Genomic DNA, 20,370 nt, shown 5'->3' on the forward strand with positions numbered 1-20,370 from the left:
AATTAGTCAATTGAATTGAAAATAATGTGTGCGCATTACTGCAATATAAATACACGTGCAATTTATTTCAAAATATACGATCAACGTTATTCGGCTGAAAATTAACGAATACTTTACTAACAGCAGTATCAATATTTGAACTTGTAATTCATCTTTAATAATAACTTCACACATTATTTTTGCAAGCGTGTGTACCAACATATTAATTGGATTAAGTAGTTTATTTAGACACAGTGTTTTTTTATATAATTGCATTGGTTTTAATGGTTTTAATATCAGATCAATTGTCATTTACCGTGTAGTGTTCAAATGAGATCGATAGAGATAATACGAATTAAAATTATAGCTCATTGGTTTTCTTTGATCGATTCTCAAAAAAGCAAGGCTGAACAGGGTCTTAAGGTTAGATCTATATTTTTTTGTAATTTAAGTAACATTACGATTCTGAAAAATAATTTTTAACGCTTCAATTGGTGGAATTATTATAAGACCTATTCTATAATACTTTAATTTATTTCCACTTATTTAATGTACTCTTTTCCTTACACTATAGCAATAGTTTATGAATTTTTACACTATTATAATAAAATGTCAAAAATTATTAACTACCCAAAAAAGTACGTGAAAATGTTTAGAAAAAGGGGACTCCATTATTCAAGCGCTCAGCCAAAACACACATAAATTATTAATCGTTTCAATATAGTTTTTGTCTTTCAAAATCGGGTCAGTCTTTGTACAAAGTTAATGGTTGTCCTTAATGAATTCATAAAAGCACTAAGAAAAAGAACAACAATTATATATTTTTTTTTAATTTCCCCTAAATCTTCACTTTGTTATTATCAAATTTCTTTTTCAAATTTAGTTCGGCGTTAAGGATAAGCTATTATTCACTATTGTCAAAACCCGGAAAACTATCATTCTCTGTTATTGTCTTTCAATACATGTGCGAGTCATAACTTTGAATATCCGTATTAAAACTGTTTTTATTTTATTTTGTGGCCTTCGCTAGGGAATGGCGATTACATCATGTACTAATGCAGGTAAATAAGAACATTTATTATGTAAGAGAATCACATTTTCTTGTTTATGTGGTTTCCCTTTAGTTGGTAATGTCAACAAGTGAAAATTAAATAAAGTGTGTCATATTTTTTGTTAACGGAAATAAGAGAATCTAGATAGAAAATTCAGTGTTAGTTGCAGCATAGCTCATGTTTGATGGTATAAATCCACACTCAATCAATAATACCTAAAAAAAATAATTAAATCAGCCAATAACACCGAGCTAACATAGACAAAAAAAGGGAGATGTTTGCATTATGTACAGTTATTTGAGTACAAGTTTCAGATGGTATGATTTCAATATTAGTATAGCAAATATTTTAATTTTCTTACGATAAGTCCATTAGACAATGCCTGTACCAAGTCAGGAATATGACAGTTCAGTTGTTGTCCATTCATTTGATTTGTTTTATCGTTGATCGTGCCATTTGATTAGGAATTCTATGTTTTGAATTTGAATTTTGAGTTCAGTATTTTTATGATTTTACTTTTTTCAAACATTCTTTGAATTGCATTTCTAGTATTTGCCATGCAGGGCTTTTTTTGTTTCTCTAAATGAATTATATTGAAAAAATAGTTGAGGATAAACCAGTGGAGTAAGTTATATTGGTTTTACAATTCACGGTTTGAATTTTATAATTTTATAATTTATGATCTGGGTTTATCTCTAGTACGTGTTGTACAATTCCTGGTGATGGCTACATCATACAAAGCAAATGCTCTTTTACAGGTGTCCGTTGATTACGGTACATATTTTAGAGACTTATTTCAGTTCATAGTCCAGCTATCTTCAGTATCAAATGTATTCGGTTTTTAATCCTATGACCTTCTTTAGTCACATTCTTTAACTTATAATATATGAACATCATCTTATAGAAGTCTGGAATAAGTAATGTATAGAATGTAGGTAAATCCTATGTTACGAGTTAATATAGGACATTATGAAATATGGACATCGTACAACAATGATGTAAATAAGGTCATAAAACAACATGTAAATGTATGTTCAATTTAAAAGTAGCGTTTATTGTAAATACACGTCAAACCGGACTTTTAAATATCACGTTCGCATGTGCAATGTTTTCTAAATCCTCGAAAGTTAATAATTATTTACGTTTTACATAAATACATTTGTCTTCAGGACTAGAAAAAGCCGGTGGTTTACCTTGAAGGATGAAATATGTTACCACATACGACATAATACATATTTCAATTGTCTATATAAGAATAAGTCCGTAAACAATGTGTTACTTCTACAATCAGGCTTGGTATTAGTGTAGAGTAGAAATTATCGCTTTGGAGACTGGTGAAAAGATTTTATAGAGGTAAAAATATATATAAGTATATATAAATAAATGCATTTAAACATGACTGACTTCAAACAATTTTCAAATGAATTTCATACTAAATACATTGATTTTATATCAAAATAGATAATTTTAAACTGCTTAAGTATTTTTTCAAAAAATAATATAAAATAAAACTATTTAAAAAGAAAACATGCTTTTTTAATTTCTACTTCGAACAAAGCTGAGCGAGCTTGCATTTTGACATTGTATAAGTTTCATTTGCATCTTAATTTTTTTAAGCAAAGTGCACTAACAAGGGTTTTAATTGAATGATATGCAGGAGATTTTAATAATTTTCACGATTGCTCAGTCGACTTTTGGATTTATAAGATCAGTGTGATCTGTGAACTTTCCATTTTTGTAGATATCATTTTTAAAATACCGTCGAAGATTTGAATAATAGCATGAGATAGGCATTGACATCCGTCTTTTGTGTGGTCTTTAGAGTATGTTTCACCATCCTTTTAAATCATACTTAATTTTCATTGCTTCATAGAAAAGTTTGAACTGATAGTGAAAAGTTTGAACTGATAGTGAAATTATATCCACATTCGACTACTCATAGAACATTAGATCTAGAGTTGTTTTCAGCAGATATAACCTTGATAAGATATATGTGTCCTATAATTTGATATGACACCTAAAAATATAAAATAAATATGATTAATTTTCTAATTTGCAGATAACAATACATTAATTCAGGTCATGACGAGACTTATATTCGGTCTACTGATATGTGTCCTTGGTCCCGCATGGGCGAAAAAGTGAGTAATTGTAATATACCATACAAAAGACGAAGATATATCTTAAACCGTTGAACGTATAGACAGAAAGAAGTCATTAGATATAAATTACCATGGCGTACCAAAGACAAATCTTTAAGGCAACATTGAATAAAATAAGTAAAAGATAAACGAAATAGAAAAATGTAATATAAATAAACGAGAGAAAATAAAACAAATTAAACTTAAAAAAGAAACGAATGTTCGTAAAATCTCTAGGTTATCATCAACGGTTGTAATAAAAGTTACTGAAAGCAATAACTTATTATGTTTTTTGTGTGTTCATGTTCTAGTACATATATTGTGACAGTCCCACGTCAAATACGAGCTGGTGCGGAGGCTGATATCTATATAGCACCTTTTAATCCAATTCAACGAAATGTCAATGTAGTGGTTACACTTCTGGACAAAGACAATACCACATTAGCAACTAAACGACAGTCAAGTTATTCACTGCGTGAGTATACATTATTTAAAAAACGTTAAACATATATATTAGATAAGTCCATCAGACGATGCAGCATGTTATTTTAACAATAATAGAACTTTTATCTTCATTCCGTTCTTAACAAATTACAAGCATACAAACATTTAAAGGATTAGGAGAAAAAGATTCTAGATAAACAATTATTCATAAACAAAAATGTCTCATATAAACACTTGTAGTGCGAGATCATTTGGTTTTCCTTTGCTATTCAAAATATATAGTTTGAGCGTCTTGATGAAAGTAAATACCACGTTAAGGGTGGGATGGTTGTGTATTAGCATGTTAAATACTGCAACATTCTGTATGCGCTGTCAGAACCCAGTAGCCAGGGTCCCGTTGGTTGTAATAATACACCATCATCCATGTAATCAGAGGTATGAATGCCTTACAATCAAATAGAGAGTATGTTTCCTCATAGAGATGAGACATTTCATTGCGATATATGAGATCCGAGCCCTCGCTAAAAAAATAAATGTTAACCTAAGAAATGAATGAAAACAGCTGTCATAACTGACTGTGTACAGGAATTAAGCGAAACTTAACTATCTAAATTGTTGACTCGTGTTACCTTACACTATATGTTCTGAATTTCATTTTTCCTTGAATAAATATTATGTTCAAAAACTGGTAGTTACATGTATAATATTTTAATTTTACATAATGCGAGAACTTGATTCCTGATTAAGGTCTTATGATCTAAATTTCAGGACAACCTGCGGTGGTCAAATTAGACGTGAGTATATTCTTATATACAGCATGTGTAGGGTTTTGATAATGACTTAAGTAACGATTAAGAATTAAATGTTGCTTTGTGTATTTCAGAATAATGTAAATGCACTAGTGATATAACCTGATATTATTAAACTGTTATTCACATTATTTAAATTACCGAGCTAAGAACCTGTATTCCATTTTCATCTGTGACGGAAAGTGATATTTTACTTCAAAGATGAACAATTGTTCTACATATTCCTATATGTTTTCGTAATTTGTCGCCCTTAAAGTTAAAAAGACTCATACAAAATGCCATTTTCCTACTATTTATGAGAAAAATATACGCACAAATATTCATGTCAACTCAAAGGATTAGAAGAAACGTCTTCAAACTTCAAATTAAAAAAAAAATCACATCAAACAACAAAAAATGCAAATTTGCTATTTCTCAAAAACTGTGATTTTTTAGGCTTAAGATCGTTTAATTTCTTCAGTTACCAGATTCAATTACTTAATTGATGCTGTGCATGATACTATCCAAAGTATACTTGTCTAACAAAAACTTTTAAAATTTTGGGATATGCGCCCATTTTTTGTGGCAATGGAAAATCTCAAAAAATGTGAATTTCACTACTTTTCCAAGAAAACCTATATTTTGTCACAAAATAATAGTATAAAAATAAGAAATGTGCCTTATAATAATTTAAATATACATATCACAGAAAGCTCTTAAAAAATGTGATATATTACAAATTTCTGTTGCCGTGGCAACAAAAAACTCATATTTGAAATAATTGTAAAAAAGTGAAATTCCCTTCTATTTTCAGTAAGATTATATTTTGTCATTAGATAATATTATGCAATTGGTGGTGTTCATAATAATGATTTAAGTACAGACACTATTTGAAATTTATTTAAAAAAAATAATTTTAGAACCATTTCAATTTCCATGGCAACAAAATCTATGTTATCAAATGTTGAAAGACACATGAATAACACTACTTTTCCTGGTAAGATTTTACTTTGTCACAAAATCATAACATGAAATTGGTGTTGTGCCTTAAATTGATTAAAGTTTAAGACATGTATGAACCCACTACAAAAGGTAGAATATAAAACCTGTTTTTGTTGTCATGGCAACAAAAACCTTAAATTTTGAAAATGTAAATGAAATGAATTTAACTGCTATTTCAAGTCACTAATATTTACAACTATGCTTAATGACAATCAATATAATAAACAACAACGGTTTCAAAATGATTTTTGTCTCCTACTGATACTTTTAGAGCTCTTAAACTGCAATATTTTGCAAACAATAAGTCCGTTTCCAAGGAAAAAATTGGTTTGCTATGGTGATAAAACTGAAGAAAGTCCCAAGCTTTTTTCTATTTAATTTGGTAAAGTAGTATCCAAACTTCATAACTATAGTGCTAACTATGCTATACACAGTTGCTCTTTTCTGAAAAACACCATAGAAAATTTGATAATTTCGCAAAAATCCCAAATTCAGAAAAAATGAAAATATGCATTTTTTGACAAAAATTTTCAAAAAATTTACAAATTTAATTTACATGCAATCTTAACTAAAATGTGGTTAAACACAGTTGTATCAATGTTACATATGAAAATTAATTAAAAATGCTTGATTATATTCCTAATCAGGCTCTGAATTGTAGTGATTTAGCTGATTTTTGAAAGATTTTACTATGTCTAACAACCAAAAAGTAGAGTGTCCGTTACCATGGCAACCACTCGTTTTTTCCCACTCATATTTTTTTTTAATTGTATTTAGTTACTGCTTCTTCTATGCCATTTATAGATAAAATCTGAAACCCTCATAAATCACATGTATATGGCACCCTGCCTGGTTCTTACAAAGAGCTGTTCTTAAATGTTTGTATAAACTTATTGGGATGTTTCTTTTACTGAAGGTACCGATAACAATCCCACAAGGATTTGATTACAAAATGAGAGTCAAAGTTTCCGGAGGATTATCGTTTGACAAAACAGTAACAAGAATACAGGCAACACAAAAGGCGAGCTCGATCTTCATTCAAACTGACAAAGCAATTTATAAGCCTGGAGACTTAGGTATATTTCTCCATATGAACAATTTAATTGCTTGTCATTGATTTATTGACAATAACATGTGCCTGGAATGATTTACCTGAATTAATGACATTATGCTTTTAAACCGAACTATCATATACATTTCAAACATAATTTGTTTTTTTATATATATAAATCACACTAGAAATGAGTTGTTGTCCCGTAAGGGTGGACATCATACTTTATAAAACGGAAAAAGTAAAATCACAAAAAAACTGAACTCAGAGGAAAATCAAATCGGAAAGTGAACGCTGAATCCGAAAAAAACAAACGTTAGAAAACGCCGAATCCAAAACGAATTTAAAGAATGCCGAATCCGAAGACAAAAATGTTAGAGAACGCCAAATCCGATTTTTTTTAAGGAAAAGCCGAATCCGAAAGCAAAATCAGAATGCCGCATAATACTTATTTTATACCTTTTACATGGAGGCACCATTTTTTTAATTTCTTTTTATTTGACAAAAACAAAACACAATGTACAAATTTTTGATAATATTTGTTTTTAAATGAAACGTACATAGTTTATGAAAATATTACTAATATTTAGTTTTCCTGGTTACTTAAAGTTGTATAAATGACATTTGCATTTGTTCTCTTCTACAATGACAACTCTTCTAATCTTTAATATTATCATTTGTATCATTGTTATTGTTTTTCATTTTTTCTAACAACACTTATTTTTATTTATCACAGTTCAGTTTAGGGTATTCGGTACTGACCCTAGTCTTAAAGTCCGAAATGATCCACTAAATATTTTCATACAGGTAAGATACCGTATAGCGGGTTATTTTCGCGGGTGTAAAATTTCGCGTTTTTCATTGAATAAGGTATACGAAAAATTTTGGCGGTTATTATTTTGGCGGACTCAACATTTTTAACATTACCTTTGCATGTAAACTTTTAAATTGGCGGCATTTATTTTGGTGATTTTGTTCTATCCGCGAAAATAAGCGAAAATTTACACCCCGCGAAAATAACCCGCTATACGGTACTTTGTTAATTTGATGTTTGATTTATTCATATTTTCAATCTGGGGTAATCAGTCACCTTACTCTTACTTTGTTTTGGAATTTAACATTATCAAGAAATGTTATTTAACTTACCTTCTATCAATTCTAGGAAATGGTTGGTTAAAAGCAACCGCGTGGAAACCGTGTATATTTCATATGGAGTTAGTAGATGTGGCTTATTTCAATATACAATAAGTATACGTAGTGGTGTTAAGGACCCTTTATAAAAACAGCACGGCGTTGAGGAAAAGTTAGAAAGGTTTCAATAGATATAGAAAATGAGGATGCATGATTTAAATGAATTTATACAACACAATTAAAGCTAACCAACTATTATTGTTCGCATTTGTGTTTGTATAGACCAATGAAGGCAGGTTTCTACAATGTAATATTAATGATACGGATAATTTGATCACTTTGACAGGCTACTAGTCTAAATATAACATGTAAAGATAGTCAGCAAGATGAACTCGTTACATCTAAGTGACCTCATACGATATGTTTTGGGCCAGCAAATTACATTACAATGGAAATTCGAGCTTTACTTTCATTCGATATGGAATTTACTGACCCCACACGTATTAGGTCACTAGCACACTTTGTAATTAAAATATTCATAATGTTTGATATCTGAATGTTAATTTCATAATTTCGACTTTTGTAGTTATCAATGAAAGAAATGATGATTTTTTGGGGGACTTAGGAATAGTAATCATATTAAGGAAGCGTTAAAATGTCTATGAATTCCTATTTATATGTTTATTGAAATATCAACGAAACATGTTTCATTTCAGGATCCCAAAAATAACAGAGTAAAGCAGCATCTTGAAGTAAAACCTGTTCTGGGTGTTTTTACTGGATCATTTCAACTTTCAACATTAACAAATCTAGGAACATGGACAATCAAAACCAAACAAAGGGTATGTTTAACATAATCAGTAAAACTATGTTGTAGACATTATGAATTAAAAGTATGTTGTACAATATTTTAAGTATGCTCTTGGAAATTATAAGAAAAAAAGTAACTTGTGAGTGCAAGGTATCTTGTACAAATTGTAAGTTATATTGTGCAACACTATTAGGTTCAGACATTGTGCAAATATTATAAGTCAACAATATGGTGCATCACATTATGCGTAAAATTATTAGGGTGAAACATTATTAGTACCAAATATGTGGTGTACCACATTATAAGTAAAATTATAAGGTTACAATAATTATATTAATTGGGGTTCGTGTTGCTTATTCTTTAGTTTTCTGTGTTGTGTCATGTGTTTATTGTTTGTCTGTTTGTCTTTTTCATTTTTAGCCAGGCGTTGTCAGTTTATTTTCGATTTATAAGTTTGACTGTCCCTCTGGTATCTTTCGTTCCTCTTTTACAGCATAATAATAACAAAATATGTTTTACAGTATGATCAGTCCAAAATGTTTTGTAAAACATGAAAAGTCAAGAAAGATATGCTTTACCAAACTATCCGAAAAAAAGTTTTGTTCATATTTTTGCTAGGAAAACAATTCATCCGCTTTTGTTTTGGTTTATATTTTTCTTTATACCTGACATTTTTACGCATTTCAAAAGAAATTTGTATATACAAGTGTTCATTATTGTTTCATTATGAAGCGTTTTTCCCACTCATATGTGGCTCGCTCCAATTACATACATGAAATTATTTATACTGTTTTGAATGAGTTCAAATATAACTTAATTTATTATTTACAATTGTTTGATTCCTGAGCATTCAATAAATATTTTGTAGAAATATACTGGCAGTATATTATTTAATAAAATTTCGAAGTCATTGGAATCTAATAATGTCCATACATCAACCGTTACGTGTGAAAGACGTTATAATTATAGCTTAAATAAAAGGCGAAATAGATTATGAAAGTATTTGTCATTTGCCCTCGTGGGTCCTTATATCTGTTTTACGTACAGACGCTTATGCGTTTTAGTTCCTTTGTGAATATATACATTCATTGAGGTAGTGCTGTTTTAGCTATTCCGGTTAAACTAATTATGTTAGAGCAGAATCGGATTATATTTTTTTACGATGTACATTTAGAGGTAAACAGGCTCTTATATATATTAAAAAAAGACGATGGGGCATAATTGCCATTGAAAGAACTCTCCACAAGAGACCAAGATGACACAGAGATTAACAACATGTGCATTTGACACAGTTACATACGAATTTCTAAAACCTAGAAAAATAAGTAGTATGATTGGCGCTTTTGTGTTTTAGAGTTTGTATTTAGTGGATCCCTTCTAAGGAAGATACACTCATTTTTTTATTATTTCGCGTATCGTGTAAATGAAATCATCATAGTTAACATTGTATTATTTCAGACAGAGGAAACTTCAAAAACCTTTGATGTAGAGAGAGTTGGTGAGTACATCATTTATAAGTCTATTAGTGCAACTAATAAAACTTCCCTTTATAGTAATATAACTCTTTCATTCTATCTGATTTACAAGTGAAAACTGTCAATGAATAAATGCGTTAAAGGTAAATTAATGTAACGTTCCTTCCACATAATCTTTTTTCTATTGGGGATGGAAACGCTTTAAATCTATACAACTTTAATTAACACAACTCTAAAAAAGTGCGTGATACGGACATGTTCACGGTATATGTCAAGTAGTAAGACGTTTGGCGCTTGTGTTTTTATATACAAAGGAGTAGGTCCGGTAAGGACTCATTTTGGCCTCAAATTTAAGTTTCATCTGACGAAGGATTTGGACCACTTTGTAAACACTTAAGTGTCTATTTCACTTGATTCAATTAGTTTATGTGAAAGATTTTAACTGATTAAGTCATTAAAAACGATCCGATTGAAGCTCAAATATGAAAAATCTATCAAATATGCCAAAAAAACGTCATTTTTCAGATGGTTTTTGGCAAAAATGAAAGTGGCCGCATCCGTGTTCATCCACAACCTTTGTATATGTTGTGTATTATCATAAAATACAACTTGCATTACAATATTATGGATGAACACGAATGCGGCCACTATCATTTTGCACGTAAACTGTCTAAAATTTAACTAAAATGATAGAATTTTGAAGATTTCAGTAATTTAGCATGACTTACTGGTGCTACAACCCGATATATGTGCATTGTATTGCCGAAAAAAATCCAGAAGCATTTAACTGTCCAATAAAAAACTAAGAGTTTACATTTAAACAATTTTGTAAAACTGTTATATTTTGGGACCAAAAAGGGTCCTTACCGGACCTACTCCTTTGATCATCACATTCTAACTGTTTCTGATTCTTAAATACAAATGCAAATATATATAAATTTCAAACTTCTTGACAATGTAAAGTTTTTCTGTATTTATAGACATAGTACATTTCAACAAAACCAAGTGCATTCATTGTGTATTCTTCTTGCATTTAGTCATTTTCCGACGATCAAATAGCATGTTATTTTTTATGTTATAGTTTTACCTAAATTTGAGGTCAATGTTGTATTGCCGCAATTTGAGCTGAAAACAGATCAATTCTTCACAGTAACAATTAATACAATGTGAGTATTTCTAATAAAAATGATACCAGGACTAAATTGTGTATATATGTCAGACGCGCGTTTCGTCTTCAAGAGCATGATACCCTTGGTTGTATCGGAATCATTTGTTTTGAATTTTGGGTCCTCAATGCTCTTCAGCTTAATATTCTTTTAGCTTTCTAACTGTTTTGAAATAAGCGTCACTAACGAGTCTTATGTAAACGAAACACACGTAAGATACCCTTGACAGTGTCATTTTCTGGCCTTTTGTATCTGACTAGGCGGTATGGGTTTTTCACATTGTTTAATGTCGTACGGTGACCTATAGCTGTTAACTTCTATATCATTAAGTTCAAATCTTCCAAGACAAACCCCGTATACTTTGATGAATGAAAATAACACCTTTCACCGGCCTCTTACTAGAGCTAGCACCTATTTTAATAGTTTCCTTCCTTCCACTATAAGACTTTGGAATAGTCTTCTATTGAGTTATAAAAAACTCCCCCAGTTTGGGTAGATTAAGAAGTGGGATGGACAAGTTGTATATGACTGATGATATATCTAAACATTTTAACTATTGGATAAGGAAACTTAATATCAGTCTTTGTCAACACAGAATTAATGCTATACTGCTACCTGGTGAGTCTTATGTAAATACAGTATCCACACAACTCCATTAATACCGATAGGGAGTGTGCAATGATTCAACTGTTCCCTCACATACATACATACATACATACATACATACATACATACATACAAACATACATACATACATACATACTTACATACTTACATACATACATACATACATACATACATACATACATACATACATACATACATACATACATACATACATACATACATACATACATACATACATACATACATACATACATACATACATACATACATACATACATACATACATACATACATACATATATAATTACATACATACATACATACATACATACATACAACCTAAAATCTCATTTGTTTAATCAGTTCTCATCCGAGAACACTGTTTGTGCAAACTGTAATCACCCTGTTGAGGATAACCAACATTTCTTTTTTTATTTGCCTCAGTACAATGATGCAAGACATATCCTACTGGATTTCATTTACACCATTTCTAATAATGTTGACATAAATATTGTATGATTACTTTTTGGAAACAGATGATTTTCATATGATATGAATATTGCTATTTTGAAATCTGTTCAGAAATATATCAGGGACACTCATCGGTAATTTTTTTTAATTTACTTAATTTTGTATTATTTAGTTTTATTTTAGTTTTTTCTCCTCCACTTCAACATTCTTACCATCATTCCACTTAGTGAGCTATGTGTCTCTTTCAAGCCATATGTATATATTTCTAGTGACTTATAACTGATATTTATATATATGCCTATATACTGAAATATACTTTACATTTAGAAATCAACACTGCATACATATATTTGCTCGTGTGTGCTCATACGTAGCATGTATGTTCCACTATATTGCATTATTTTAAATACAGTTGTTATAATTGAATTATACCTTGTACATGTAATAGGGAGAGAGCTCTTATAAACTGTTGAGATATACGTTTGCCATGCCACAAAACCAGGTTCAACCCACTATGTTTTCCTAAAATGCCCTGTACCAAGTCAGGAAAATGGCCCTTGTGACATTATAGTTCGTTTCTGTGTGTGTTACATTTCGATGTTGTGTCTCTGTTGTGTCGAAGTTCTCTTATATTTGATACGTTTTTCTCAGTTTTAGTGTGTAACCTGGATTTGTTTTTTCTCTATCGATTTATGAATTTTTAACAGCGGTATACAACTGTTGCCTTTATTTGTAACAATGCTTGTCTATTTTAAAAACTGTTTAGGTATACGTTTGGAAAGCCAGTCGAAGGGGATGCAGAAGTGACAATTAAACGAAGTTGGTCGACGGATAGACAGATTGTAAAGACATTTAAGGTTAATTTTCGCAATATATTTTTTAAATTAGTACATTGTTAGAAAAGTTATATTTTATCGTTATACTCATAACATTATTCATATAATATGAATCAAATGAGCTGCAGCTGAACATTGTAGGTAACACAATGGGCACCTACAGGTCAAAGTAATTAGAAAGCAATATATTGTTGATTTGATTATAGAAAAAAAAACATTTCAATGAATTCAGCATTACACAGTCAAAAAGATACAGTTATATCGGTGTTTTATAGTGTTGGTGTTGATGTTTAAACTCAAAGTATTTCAATTTTGATGTTTATTTTTAATCTTATTGTTATATTTGGTTGTTCTTGTAAATTCAAGTTTCGTTATTTAGCTCTTGAAATTAAAAAAATCTTGATATTCATCTTTGGCTTTCTCTTTGTGGAAATTGAGCATATTTGTTGAAAATAAAACCAGAAATCAGGTTTGGACTCCCGATATACATTAAAAGGTTGGATTTTTTTTTATTATTTAGCATCAATCATTCTCACACATGTCATTCAGAATTAAATGTTAGAAATAAGCGTTACTTTGTAGATAAAAGGAAAGGCAACGGTCCGGGTTTTAATGAGTGAGGTGGCTCCTACGCTTGGAACTAACATTGAAGTCATTGCTAAAGTAATAGAATCCATTACTGGTTTTTCGGCAGAAGACAAAGGCTCTGTTCAAATTCATGATACACCAGAAAAACTCACTTTCTCCCCCAGGATGCCTTCTGTATTCAAACCGAATATGGAATATGCCATTATTGTAAGTACTTATTAATAAAAACGTAATCACGTTTGAAACAATCTAACACATGTTTTAATACAATTTATAAAATACAATTATTGATGCACAACTCTAACATTCCTGGAAAATCTTTTCGTGTTATGATGATTTTAAGTTTAACCTTTTTTTAACAAAACAATTCTTATATTTTGAATCAAAGATTCACAGAAATCAGTGTAAATACATGTACTCAACTTCTTTTTTTATAGTACATTGTATACTCTCGATCACCCATGTCCCAATTTTCCAAGAATTTGAAAACAACACGTCCAATGTTCCCAGCTAATCCTTGTGTGCATATGTTTGAAACTATAATGATAACAAATTGGAATCATTTCAGAATGCTATACATTTAAACTTTAGTAGTTAATTATTTCGAAATTCAAGATTATGTGAAGTATCCAAACTTACCTCTGTATCCAGTCTACACCTTACTGCTTGTCGTTTGATCAATAAAAGTTCACATTGTCTGCTTGATATGATCAGTTTAGAAATTTTGTCACAATAATATCATCTCTTACCATGTATCTTACAATAATTTATCTAATTTATTAACTAGAAGTGTTTAAACCAAGCTTTATTTGAAAACAAAATGTATGAATGAGTAACCAGCCTGGTAAACTGATAACTATGCTCAAAATGTGGATAAAACTGACTGCTTTTATCTGATTTTCCATAACTTCCAGTTATTGATTTCTAAACAGAAGACCTTCAAAATGACAAAATCATAGTATTTACAGATTGAATTATCTTTTATATGACGAAGGGGTGGGCATTTATCTTTGTTTTGTTTCCCCTGTACTCCAATGTCCACAATAATACTGGTGTTTATTGTTACAAATTTAGAATAGAACTTTGACATTTTTTTGTATGGCTAGGTTGTTATGCAGCGGTCGCAAACAACATATTCAGATGTTGCGGCTTTAATTTGAGTTATCGACATGACATAAATACCACAAAGATAAAATAAAATCATCAAATATCTTCGAGTTTTAATGATTTCGAAGAGTGAATACAAGCAGTATTGAAAAATAAAAATAAAGTGTGCCACTCTTACTTTGAAGTGTCGTTAAAAATATATCCTAGAATGTAAAGTTGATACATCCCTTTATTTTAATCAAATGTCAAAACATAGGGATGTGGGGGATATTTACAACATTTAGTTAACCCGAAGAATTTCAATGTATACTTCAGTTTTGCACTACCCCTTCTTTACTTTGGGTCTTACTCAGAAATCCATTTCACCCCTTTCATGTGCATTTAAAGTGTAACATTTTCAAGCTATGTTTCTATTTTCTTTGTTTAAATTACATGTTATTCATTGAACATTATTTTAGTTACGGGCAACACAACACGATGACAGTCCTATCAAGCCACCGTTAGGTATGATCAACATCACAGTGACTTATAATGTACCCGTAGTCACGGGAAATCAAAATGTTATACCTCCATCATCTGGAAGTGGTGGTCAAGTCATGCCTATTGGACAAATGCCTCAACCTGAAACTCGTGAAGAACAGAAAGTATTGTTGACAAGGCAGATACGAATACCTGAATCAGGAATAATTCGCTTATCAGTAACTTTTCCCAGAGCGGCCACAAATGGAAACTTGAGGGTAATTTAATATATTTAAGAGATGGAATATACCTATAAGTTAATTAAATCCCGAGAAAGCGGTCCAATACTAAAACAAACAAAATAACTGCACCAGGTATATAACGGATTAGGTCATCGCTTTGGGTGTACATTGTAAGTATACTTTCATTAAATAAAATAATAAGCTCTGGTCAAACAATTGTTTTCTATTTGTTTGATGTGTTTTAGCTTTTAATTTTACTCTTTGCTTAAGGAACTGCCGTCTCGATTTTTTTCTTTGCCTTTTTTCAGATACCAATTTAACGGGGGGAATGTAACAACAAATATATGCTTTATTCTAAAGCTTGCTTGATACAACTTTACTTCACTGTTTAAGTGTCAGTGCATTATTCCTGTAAAGAAAGAAAAAAAACGAGTTGCCAGAAACAGACTCAGAATAAAATAAACAATGTTACATAAACTATTACAATATATGCATTTTTGTTCTTCTATTAAATCAATTTCGTCAAATTTATGAAATAAATTTTGAGTAATTAGTTTGCTAACCCATCTTAATTCCTTTAAAAACAATTAAAACGCATCTAAGCATTTCAGTTTTTGCTTTAAAATCATAAAATTACCTGAAAATTAAAAATCTTAAAACTAACAATAAATAATTAAACTATAATAATCCTGATCTGATATTTTGTATCCAAATGCTATATGTTTATTGTAGCACAATACAAAGAGTTTTTTACTTCCAATCTCCATCATTCATGCTGTTACTTTCTTAAGACTGCACATAAATCAATAAAAGAGGTATATATAGATAGATAAAAGATTAATCTTTCAAATGAATGCAATTTTTTTGTTATGCAAACATTATGTAATTAATTATCATGCAATTAATGGCAAAATATTGGTTATTTTACTGGAATAGATTTAGCTCTTTCATCTCTTTAACTAACCAGGAAATGTTAAAAAACAAATCTTCATCAACACAGCAGAAGCTCCAAAAGGCTGTCTCAAATCATCCCTATCGTATTTTATTCTCTCATTAATGTCTAATTAGTGTTAACATCCTTACCGCATAAAAGTAGATATATTCGATAAGGTGTAAAATTTGATCTTTTCATTCTATCCAAAATCTGAGACACCTTTGTAGATAATGGATCTAAGAACAACATACTAGTATAATAAAATCAATCCTCTCGGGATATCAATGAAGAAGCTTATTTCAATTGAAAGTGAAATGTCTTATTATATTTTGTAGACAGTTACATGGTTTACATTATAAATTTTTACATAATTGTTGAATAATACTAACATTGCATTATTTTGAAAGAGTAATCTGTTAGCTATCCATAAATACCACTTTTATAAATTAACAAGCATTATAAAGAAACTTACAACGATTTAAAACTGGGGAATTGGAGGTATCAAATATTTGTATTGGCTGTGTATATTTTTTTTTATCTACTAGACTATTATACAACCTTTTATCATAGATATCTGTTGATTGTATTTGTTTATTTCTCCATCTCAAATTATCCTTATTAAAACTGATGTTTACTCTTTAAAGAGTTTTCTTTAATTATTACTTGCTGATATTCCTGTTAATATTGTGAACTCTGCAATCCAATTAGACCTCTAAAATAAAATATCTGATAACTTTCCCTCCCGATCAAGTATGTATTGAGTAAACATTGTTGTGCTGAATTTCATATTTATTTAACAACAGTCACATATTTATAGTTTCAATACTCAATTACAGGCGTTCTATCGTGGTGCCAGTGCATATAAAAGTGTTTCCCGAGCTGAATCCCCTAGCAGAAACTATATTCAGGTTTCTGTTAGAAACAATAAAGCAGCAAAGGTGTGTATCGAATTTCACAAAAAGTATCTTCAAGTTTGAAACATGTATTTCTCTATCTTACTCGGGAAAATATTGCGAGACACATTTCAACATTTTTCAAAATATCCCTGAATGACTTATGAGACTTGTGATGCATACTTTCAAAAGTTTTTAAACACAAGTAATTGTTATTCCATGTGAACGAATGTTGTTAAATATATTTTCATTATATTTTTATTATATATTAAAGTATTGATAGATTAGAAAGACTTCTAAGACTTAGTGATCAATTTATGAATGAGATAATAAGATATGTTTATTCTATATACAATGTACAAAACAATCAACAATGATGTGTTATATTAGAATACAATACAGTGTGTCTTAAATCGAATGTATAACTTTATAATTTTATTGAATTGTATCTTACATATTTTATAATACAAAATGTATTTTAAGGTTATTCTCGTAACATAAATTGACAACCAATCAAAACATTTTTTTTTATCTCAATCAAAGAGTTAGATATGTAGGTTGAGATTATTTGTATGGTGTTGATCTTATTTTAATACCTTTTCGGATAATGTTGTTGTTTATGAATTATTGGTCAAATTCAAACAGATTTTGAAAATGTAAAACAAATATGTTAGTGATGCTATCACAGAAAATTGTTTTTACTCACAATAATGCTTTTGTTTAGCCAGGGGAGTTTTTACCACTACTTGTGAAAGTAACAGAGGCAATTCGATACTGTAGTTACAAAGTAAGTATTCCTTGTACAATAGCATGCCTGTTTTTAAGAAATAAAAGAGAACAAATATTAGTTTGTTGGGATGTTCAAGTACCTGGCACGTCCACCCTGTGTTTTCGGTATATATTATGAAGATACAAATCTAAGTTAACAAACAAAATCTCAGCCCCGCATAATCTTGCTAAAACACTCTAGAATATTTCATATGCAATAATAAAGACGGCCAGTTTTTAAAATAGGTCTTACTTATTAATTCATTTCTGTGTACCAACCTGCCATGTTATGTATATTCCTTTTCAAAATGAGGGGTTTAGCTAGGTTCTAAAAACAGGTTTAATCCACTTTTCTCTACATAAGAAAATGATTTTACCAAGCCATTAATATATTGTAATCCATATGTTTAATGAGTTTAAGATTTTGATTTTGCCATTTGATTTTAAAGTCTTCCCATTTTGAATTTTCTACGTGATTCGGTAATTTTGTGATTTTCATTTTTTCACAGGGATGCACCTGTAAATAAGTGACTATTTATACTTTTTATTTAAACTGTTTTGTACATACATCAGCGTTCGAGTTTTTTTTATTTGAATAGTTTCAGTTTGTCATTTCGGGATCTTTTACAGCTCATTTAAAAAAAAAGATGTGGTATGATTGCCAATGAATTGCCCACAAGAGACCAAAATAACACAGACATTAATAACTATTATATTATAATGTATTGCATTACTTATTTTTGAAGAGCGTTACGCAAAGTGAAGCTGTTGCTGTTTACATCATTTTGTCAGTGATTATTAGCTGTCTTATTGAAAAGTATTCCACATATTCTCCTTTTAAGTTTACACACTATCCTATTAAGTTGATACCAACGGTATACTTAAAATAAATCATAAGTCGAAAACAAGCTGGCAAAGCTATGGCAAAATACAAAAAGACAAACATAAAGAACAAAACCCGAAAACATTGTGTCTTTGATAGATTGTGAAGTAAAAATCTGTCAATTTTTCCTCGTGAGGGTTAATTTGTTAGTTTAATATAGTATGGAACAGAATAAACCTTATTGAAGACAAATGTTTATGCACTAACAACCTCAATTTTTATATGCGCATCTCCTTTTCATTATTTTCAATTTCTATTGTAGTTTTAACGGAAATTAAACATCTTAATGCGTAAATTGATAATATTAGTTATCTTGTAGTAATTAGAGGTATCCAGAATTTTACACCGTTGTTGAAAGTTCATACACCCCGAGGCACAGCCGATTACACCAAGATAACAAATATTTCTAAGGGACAACTCCTTTACTCATTTTATAAACCAGAATGTAAAATTGAAAATTGGAAATAAAAAAATTCCAGTGTAACATTTTTTTAACTTCGATGTTGCTGCGCGTTGTCAAATAATTTATACTTTTTTCCTTTATTCTTGAGAAAATTAAAAAAACAATTTGTGTACTTTTAAATTTTCGGGTAAAAAAAAATATAAGTTTTATTTTTTTTTCTTATTTTTGTCCTTAAATTTATCTATTTTTTACTTTTAACATCATAATTTTTTTTATTTACATTTTATTTTTTTTCATTTTGGCAAGTTTTTTTTTTTTTATCTTGGTGTGAACAAGGGTGGGGTTTAATGTACACCGGGGTAATGAACCAATCATATTGCAGGATATTTGCTGCATAAGAAATAACATATTTTATTTTTGTTGACAGGTACTTTCGAAAGGATCCCTTGTTGTACAGGGTAGATTTAACATGAACCAATCAAAACAGCGAAACCAAAAATTGAATGTAACATACGGAATGGTTCCGCAGGCCAAGTTATTGGTATATTATGCTAGACGACAAGATGGGGAAATTGTAGCTGATGCTATCACCATACCTATTGAAGACATATTTGACAATACAGTGGGTATTTTTAAGTTCTGATTGATACACACTTAATGAAATCGTTTTGTAAATTTTTATCTATATGAAAATAGCTTTTGTAAAACCGAGTTTTATCTTCTTAGATCCATATTTAGCGATAAATATATAAAAAGCTAATCTTCTTTATCTAAATAAACGGTGAGTGGAGAAGTCATCACATATACTAGGTTCGTAAATTAGAACTCCATGGATGCATTGTTTCAAATAGGAAAATACCAGTGGCGCTAAAATCAAACACCTGGTTAACCGAATCAAAGTTCGAACTCTACGAATATATTAGTATATTTGTTACAACTCATTGTTTGATTCTGTTTTGTGTTCGATCGATCGGATTAAAGAATTGTATTACAATAAGTTTTATGTTGTAAATTCCACAATGTGTTTTATGGGTGACAGATACATGCATCATAAGTTAAAGTCAAAACTGCAGTTCGTAGTATGATATCGCTAAATTGATCGCCATATCTAATCTCATT

The 20,370-nt window shown here is 30.0% G+C and overlaps 1 protein-coding gene across 1 annotated transcript in view; it reads left to right on the forward strand.

Annotated features, from left to right (window-relative positions):
• The first annotated feature begins 2,256 nt into the window (after positions 1 to 2,256).
• The window catches only part of LOC134712760 (CD109 antigen-like), a 44,628-nt gene continuing 26,514 nt past the window's right edge, over positions 2,257 to 20,370 (forward strand). Inside the window, exons 1-15 of the mRNA XM_063574607.1 lie at positions 2,257 to 2,384; positions 3,091 to 3,172; positions 3,484 to 3,647; positions 4,385 to 4,410; positions 6,323 to 6,482; positions 7,194 to 7,264; positions 8,305 to 8,430; positions 9,858 to 9,897; positions 10,956 to 11,040; positions 12,905 to 12,995; positions 13,557 to 13,769; positions 15,128 to 15,406; positions 17,141 to 17,242; positions 17,922 to 17,984; positions 19,679 to 19,873. Of these exons, the coding sequence (XP_063430677.1) occupies positions 3,114 to 3,172; positions 3,484 to 3,647; positions 4,385 to 4,410; positions 6,323 to 6,482; positions 7,194 to 7,264; positions 8,305 to 8,430; positions 9,858 to 9,897; positions 10,956 to 11,040; positions 12,905 to 12,995; positions 13,557 to 13,769; positions 15,128 to 15,406; positions 17,141 to 17,242; positions 17,922 to 17,984; positions 19,679 to 19,873 (1,674 nt within the window). The 5' untranslated portion in view covers positions 2,257 to 2,384; positions 3,091 to 3,113. The remainder of the gene's footprint in view (positions 2,385 to 3,090; positions 3,173 to 3,483; positions 3,648 to 4,384; positions 4,411 to 6,322; positions 6,483 to 7,193; positions 7,265 to 8,304; positions 8,431 to 9,857; positions 9,898 to 10,955; positions 11,041 to 12,904; positions 12,996 to 13,556; positions 13,770 to 15,127; positions 15,407 to 17,140; positions 17,243 to 17,921; positions 17,985 to 19,678; positions 19,874 to 20,370) is intronic.

Source organism: Mytilus trossulus, chromosome 3 (assembly GCF_036588685.1).
Source record: "Mytilus trossulus isolate FHL-02 chromosome 3, PNRI_Mtr1.1.1.hap1, whole genome shotgun sequence".
In the NCBI taxonomy this organism is placed as follows: Eukaryota; Metazoa; Mollusca; class Bivalvia; order Mytilida; family Mytilidae; genus Mytilus; species Mytilus trossulus.